The sequence below is a fragment of the Orbicella franksi genome, chromosome 6, assembly GCF_964199315.1.
Source record: "Orbicella franksi chromosome 6, jaOrbFran1.1, whole genome shotgun sequence".
Classification (NCBI taxonomy): Eukaryota; Metazoa; Cnidaria; class Anthozoa; order Scleractinia; family Merulinidae; genus Orbicella; species Orbicella franksi.
The window spans coordinates 19,290,353-19,298,026 of NC_138150.1; the positions used below are offsets into that span (position 1 = coordinate 19,290,353).

General features: G+C 36.1%; 1 protein-coding gene across 7 annotated transcripts in view; it reads left to right on the forward strand.

Moving 5' to 3' along the window:
- LOC145489482 (uncharacterized) overlaps positions 1-6,060 on the forward strand; it is a 13,225-nt gene extending 7,165 nt beyond the window's left edge. For 3 of the 7 annotated variants that reach the window (XM_081468464.1, XM_081468465.1, XM_081468466.1), the window contains 2 exons: positions 3,294-3,378; positions 5,168-6,060. In XM_081468464.1, coding sequence (XP_081324590.1) covers positions 3,294-3,378; positions 5,168-5,340 — 258 coding nt within the window. In that variant the 3' untranslated portion in view covers positions 5,341-6,060. Of the gene's footprint in view, positions 132-243; positions 311-3,293; positions 3,379-5,167 lie in introns of all 7 variants that reach the window. The other 4 variants (XR_014049597.1, XR_014049598.1, XR_014049599.1 and 1 more) reach the window with 3 other exon arrangements.
- Positions 6,061-7,674: the final 1,614 nt, after the last annotated feature.

Genomic DNA, 7,674 nt, shown 5'->3' on the forward strand with positions numbered 1-7,674 from the left:
ATGACTGTCAGGAAAATTTCTGCCGTAAGAAAGATGCCTTGAAAGTCAAGAAATGATGTAGATCAATGCAGCCAAATAAGTATACAATCCCAGAGAATCAAGGGGGAACCTATTGAGCTAAGGGTGGTGGGGTAGGGAACAAGATTCTGACCTGTGCAGTTGTGCACTTTTTGCTTGCATTGGAATGGAATTGTAAAGTTAACAAGGTGAATCTAAAAACAGTCCTTTTCCTTTTTTCTGCAGACAAACGAATGACAGAGAATTACAAGATTTAAAGCTTATGATGTTTTTACAAGAATGGTGATATCAGGTCAGTTTCACCCATTATTTACACAGCCCAAAGAAAATATATGCATGCATGCTGATTGGTTTAAAATCACGTTTCCATAACTCGATAGAAACACAGAACTAGCATCAGCTGTTGACATAATGTTGGCGTGAGCAAAGAGAATTTACATTTTGATGATCAAAGTAAACAAGTTGTTTTCTTTTTCTCGTTGAAGAATTTTCTAAAAGAAATAGAACACATGTTCTCCTTATTTCTGTCGAGTTATAGAAACATTTGTGGAAGTTTGGGAGAACTCAAAAAAGCTGTGGGAACTCAAGCTGACAAGCGAGTGTTTCCACAGCTTCCACATTTCTCGTTCTCCTAAACCTCCACTCCTGATTCTTTAACTTGATGGAAACACAGTGCACATATTCTGTTTCTTAAATAATACTAACTTAAAGTCAAGTTAAAACATGGAGCAGTGCAAATTTTTATAAGCTGGAATGGTTCTCCTCTTTTAAATGCAGGGCCATAACATGTAGCTAGTAACAGGCAAAGCAAGACACTGAAATGCCTCAGTAAAGATTTCTTTATTTCAAGTAATTCAGACAAGTTCTTGTAAGACATTATGCATTTATTAGTATTGAAATATACTAAAGAGAAAAATGTGCTTTTCTTTTTCCTGATATTGCTCTGCCCACAAAACAAGATCTTTTGGCACTTCCTAGGGGTTCTTTTCAAAATTTCCGACAAGCACTTCTGTCCATTTTATATGGGATCCCCCCCCCCCCCCCCAGAGTCTTGGGTCAATGACCCGATAGTAAAAACTTCTTGACAAATGAAGTAGGAACATTACTATAATTGCTTAGGTGTGTTATTTACAATAAAAAAGCTTCCAAACAGAAAATATTGGAAAACAATCATTCCAGATCAAGGCAAAAAAATTACAGAAGTTTATCTACCATAGTTCTGAAAAACAATGTGTCTTCTCAGTTTTTGCACCCTAAAGGTAAAAGGTAAAGGTAAACTTTATTTAGCCAGGGAGGCCCATTCAGCAACGAGGCTGATATCCAGAGGGGCCCTGGACTAAAAAGGTAATAATTAATTATTATTATATGGCTGCGTCTCACAAAGACTGGGAACTACCGAATTCACGAATATGATTGGCTGAAATCGATATTGACTGTGGTCTAGATTTTCCCATCTAGACCGGCATCTAGCTAGGCCGGTTTCATTTTGCGTTGACAAAGTAGCAAACTAAAATACAAAAATGTTCACCATTTTCTTTTATTTTCTTCTCAATCATTTATGGCACTGCCAAAAACCCTGATGACAAAACAAACAAGTAAAGAGAACGAGCAAATTTCGGCAGGTTTAAGTTAAGCTCATCGCCGTTCGCAAGCAAACTGTCAGCAAACCAGTTACATTAATCGAATTAAAGTTTTCTTCTTTGCCATATAATAAACATCTTATTAACCGAGCTAAGTCGGTCTGTATGGGAGAATCTTGACTTCAGTCGTGTGTACAGACCTCACTGCATTTGGTCTGTACTCACGACCTCGGTCAAGATTCTCCCATACAGACCTCCAGCTTGGTTAATAAGAGCTAATTAATACCTTAATTATATCTTGTACAGAAAAACTCTATAATAAAAGATTGTCTAGTGAATTATCAAAAGGACACAGGAGGAGAAAACAGTTCTTTTCTGCAATTGGTACTTGGTGAATTCATTGTAAGGGGCTAGCACACTAGCATCCCATCTAGGGGGGGGGGGGGTGGGGGGTGGGGGTAGCACAGCATAAGCTGCAGTATTTTGGATCACTTGGCCTGATACAGATAGTGATGTTATTGTTTCACTACTGTTCAGCTATTTCAACATACAGCCATACACCTTAGTCCTTTGGGGGTCACAATGCCTGGTTTACTGTTGTTCAGGAGTATCGTTTCGTAGGGGAGGGACACAGTGGTCTTATGGTCAGTGTACTGGACTGCACATCAAGCAGTCTGGGTTTGAGCAAATGGTTAGGGTCTCTGTGTTGTGTTCTTGGGCAAGACTCTCCAGTCTTCCAAAATACCAAAATTTTCCAAGTCAAATCTCTATATTTGGAACCTCTTGTAAGTGACCACCTCTCGTAAGCGACTGCAACCACTTTTAGAGCGAAAAGTTTGAAATTTTCGTTTGTTTTTATCCTCCATAAGTGACCTCTTGACAGATAATAGAGCATAAATTGGATAATAAAGTGTTTTAACATTATTGTATTCCTGGGCAGTACAAGAGACAGAAATCTTTCGATGGGAAGTACCAGATTTTTTTTCTCAAAAATTGACTTTCTGCTTGAATAAACATTTCAAGTCTCTGTAGTTACCATATGCTAATGAGGCAAAATTTCGACCCAATATGATCTAAGCTCTTGTAAGTGACCACCTCCTGTGAGTGACCACTAGGCTTGACATTTTGGGTGGTTGCGGAAGGAAGGTTTGACTGTTCATTTCTCCTCTTAGGTATACAATTGGGCACTGGGTGAATTTAATACTGGGCAGGGTTTGTACGGGTCCTGGAAAACCTGGAAAGTCCTGGAATTTTATTGTGGCATTTTCCAGGACTGGAAAGTCCTGGAAAAGGGCTTCTGGTCCTGGAAAGTTCTGGAAATCTGTTAAACTCAAGTAAAAAATATGAAATGTATGGCAGACAGTAAGGAGAATTAACATTAAGATCTTGGGAGTGAAAGGGTTAATGTGAATTTTAGAGTCCTGGAAAAATCAGTCTGAGTCCTGGGAAAGTCCTGGAAATGTCCTGGAAATTTGTTTCTGAAAAAGGGTATGAACCCTGACTGGCTGCTAACCCCTGTGACAGACTAGCATCCCATTCAGGTGGAATAAAAATGTGCACAGTACCTTATCACTTAATGCAACGGAGACGAGGAAAAGCTGGAAAAAATCTGATGGTTTATTTATAGTTTTGTACTTTTTGAAATTAAGAGATGAAGGATGCCATAAAGTTAAAACATTTCCTGATTCTTACCAGATACAAAACAGAGAAGAACCAATAAACGATGTGCTGAGGCTCAAGAGGAAAAAAGAATCAAATTGTGACATTGGATCCTTATTGGGTGAGTGACAATTTTCTTTTAAAAGGAGGGTTTTTAATCACTTGATGCTGCATGTACCAGGAATAATTGGACGCAATGCAGGCATAGAATTTAAACGAACAGAGATGTTATTGTTTCACTGTTCAGATATTTCAAGAAACCCTTGAGTTGTTGCATGGCTAACAGGTTAGGATAATTTATACAAAATTTCCTTAAGAATACAATGCTCTAGGTACTGTTGTCGGTAAATATTTAAATTGTGAGACAAGGGGCCTAATTGGATCAGCAACCAATTGCTTTGCTGTTCATGCACAGGTTACGCTTCCTTAGCCATTAAGCCTCATGATTGATCAGTTTAAAATTTCTCCTGATAGTCCAAAACGTAATCATGGAGCAACAGTGAAGAGAATTTAGAGAGTAATCTCAAAAAGGAATTGTCTAGATAACTCGGAACCAGTAAGGAAAATTTGTTCCTTGACTAAGGACTGAATAAGGACTCAGCAATGAGAAGAAAGGTTATGAACTGGAGGATATTGTCTTGATATATCAGAAAATTCTCAGAACAAACCCTGAAAGAAATTTACAGCAAAGAACACCAGACAGCCCCGAAATTTAGACGTGAAGTTCTTGTTGAAAAAAAAAAGTACTTTATCATCTCAAGAGTTGCAAAGTACAAAATGTATCAAATTATATTTTGCTATTGATAGTACATGAAAATACTGCATAGATTCACTGATTTGAGGGGACAAATATAGGGTATCCACAGATTTTAAAGTTAGAACCACCTTGTAGAGCATAATAACAGTGCCACATGAGAGTACTCCATGTGTCCTGAAAGTTCACGTTAAGTAACTTTCTTAGTTGCAAGCGTTAATCCCATCATATGCTAAAGCTTTGATACACAACAGTGCTGTGGGAGAGAAGTATAAAATGCTTCACAACTGCGTCCAAGTTTATCACTTAGTTATTTATTTACTTTTTTGTCATGGATGACCTTTTTCTGATTTTCACCGCTGTGTTGATCTCCCTCTGGGATTTGAGATACCACTGGGAAATGTTCTTGAAATAGTTTTCAGTCGTAGTTTTATTAAAGCCGTCTTGTCAATTCTGGCTGAGCTCCCGGGTTTTCAGATCAAAGGTGAACAAGAGAATACCATAATTTAAATACCGTAATTTACTGTAAAATTTATTATAATTCACTGATTGTCTTGAGCGGACCTCTTAAAAAACGATATTTGCTTGTGCATAAGTATTGCGTTTGAACAACAGTTTGGATTTTAAAGCAACTTCGTCTTGTTATTCGCTTGTGTAAATATTTGAATTTTGTTTGCAGAGTCCGACAAATTACATTACCTTAATTTCATACTGTAAAAATGTGAAGCTACCCGAGTGCTTTCTATGTTCAAAAGTTTCACGAGTTATTTCAAGATTGGCGACTATTAACAACGCAAAAATTCTTCCTCAGGAAGAAAATGCAAATATTGTCCGTTTAGCGAAAACATCAGATTCTTTGCCGTGAAATTTATACTGTGCTATTTTGCCAGTGTGCTTTTCGCCTGATTGAAGGTTAATTTATTGTTATATTTAAAGTCGGTGCTATGTATTTCGTGTTGTTGCTTGTTGGCGTTTTAAGTTGTTCTTTATGTAAACTCCGTGTATTTCTATGAGGATGATATAACCAAACGACAAACGCATTCTCGATGAGAGGATTAACTTGTAAACTTTAGTCGAGTATACACTGTCTATATTTTGTTCTTTGAGTTTCAGTATACCCATTGTTAATTGGACGTTTTATTTATCTGTCTTTCAGGCTGCCATCTCAAGTGTACATGCAGACATGCAGAAAGAAGCAAAGGAAAGCTAAGGACTTCGTTTAGATGTTTCTTCAGTGGATCACGTTTTAAAAGTAAGGTAGATTTACAAGACAAAGTTCCTCTCGATTGCGTTTCTTGCGAAACATTGTTAGGGCGTAGCTCGTATTAGCGATTTCACAACAAGACTCAAGAGTGAAAAGAAGACATTGGAATTACTGTCAAATTGTCTAGTATATGCCAGATTGCCTCGTATCTTGCTAGTTTCTGAGGAAACCGTGAATTGTATTTCAAGTTTGCATCTTTAAAATTAAGGTAGAATGCTAGCTTTACCTGTAATAGCTTTTGCAACCCGAATTTTCAGCCTGGAAGTCTCGCTATTAAACTCGTTAAAATTACTGTCTAATTGTCTAGTGTGAATTTCACATTTTTACTGAAAACTTTCTAGTTTTCGATGACACACTCAATTGATGAAAAGGTTGCGCTTTTAAAGGGCCAAGAAAAATATCGTAAAGAAACTAAGTCCTCTAGTAGAAATAATGTCCTTAGAAAAAAAAGTCTGCAATTGTAAACGGTGTCTGGTTTTGAGTCGAACTTATGCAAAGTCTTTTGGCGTAAAAAATCTTGCACTATCAGTACGTAAGATTTTTCCCATCAAAAGTCAAAGTATATGCTTGATTTCTGGCTAGACTCTGTTCAAAAGCGCAGAAGTTTTTTTTCTTTTTGGCAACCCTACATAGTCAAAAAATAGTGAAAGAGATAGCCTACATTTTGACTAGTTACCAGGCCCTTTAAAAGCGCAATTTTATTTTTATTTTGTTAACGTATTCAAATTGTTTGTAATGAATTTTAAGTGTATTATTGGAAAGCTAATAAAAGTTATATTGAAGAAGCGTGTGTAGTTATTGACTTTATTTGCTTTATTATTTCTACTGTGTTGAATATTTTTTGACAATGCTAAAATAACTGTTCACAATAAAAACCACCACTTGTTGTTTTCATTAATTTCATTTTATTGGTTTGCAATAAGTAACTTATTAACTAATGGAAATCAGTTAAATTAATTAAAACGTGTGAAGGGAAAAATTCCCGTTTAAAAACTAAGACTTTTGGCGGGAAAATTAAAAATATTTGCACAGCGTTTCCCCTTACAACTTTTTGAGAAAAATTTTAAAGAGGTTTACCTCTCAAAAATGTTTCATCGCAAAAAAATTTCTCAAAGGTAATAGTTTCAAAAAACCGTCAAAAAACTACTGCACCACCTCGCATAGATAAAGCGATTTTGATATTTCAAAACATATCAGTTTTTTTTAATATTTTTTTCCATCTCAAAATATAGTTTTGCCAAATAGTCTTGAACGAACTCCCGATGGTTTCTGTGCGAGGTGATGCAAGAGTTTCGATTCTTGGAACATAAAAAGGAAATGAAAGGAAAAACCACAAATCGTTTCTTTAGGCCAAATAGGTGACGAAATAAAATTTAATTCCGAAATAGATTTTAAAATTTCGCAAAGTGGTCGTGAAATTAACTTACCGAGTTTAATTTAACATCCAGTCGATTTTAATTTGGAACTGTGGCTTGTCATTTCATACCTTTCTGTGTTAGCCGACAACAGAGATGGTACAAATCGGATCAGTTGCACAGGAGCAAGAATACTTATCAATCAACATCCAATCGTTGTCCCCCCGAAAAATTGCCCAATTTCGATGGTTTATAACCCATTCAAGTTTCGAAAAAAGTCAATTTTCTCTTCCGATGCGACCGTTCGCTCCGTTTTCTTGTCTCTTTTTCCGTGCAACTACCAAAGTGTAAACACCACAAAATAATCAATATCTGGTTGTACAAAGATGTTTATTCCTAAAATAACAAAAATTTCTTCGGCTGGTTCAGTATATTTTATGGACTCGTTAAGTCAAAACAATGTCGGAATAATCCAGGGCGAAAATTTAAATATTTAATTCGTTGAAAAGTTTTTGAAAATATTTTGCCTTGTGTTAGATAAAGCTTATCAAAGAAAAATGCTTATGTACTTTTTTGGACGTCCAGAAATTTTAACTTGACAAAGGAAAACAAACATGTTTTACAAAGGCGACACGAGCACTTTGTATGACAAGGCACGTTTTTAATACCAATTCATGTGCAAATATTATCATCCTTATTAACAAATTCGTTGCTGGTCTTTCCAGCTTTGCTTAGGATTGTTATAAAGTTGTTGGCAGCCTTTTAAATCTTGAAAAACAATCAGTGCAGTAACTAATTTTAAATGTTTATTGTGTAGTATTTGCATGCGAAATGTTCTCTGCTAGACAATTGTTGGAAAACAAATTATGCCTGTTGGTTTGCAAATGTTAGAGCATTTACAGAAACATCCTGAACTCGTTCGTACTTTAAAGCTGAAAATACCAACTCTCCTTAACGGAATTAACTTACTTGGTCTTAACTGTAGTTCTGAGAATTTGGTAGCACATCAAGACAATCCTAGTCGATGTTTTTGTTTATCACAAT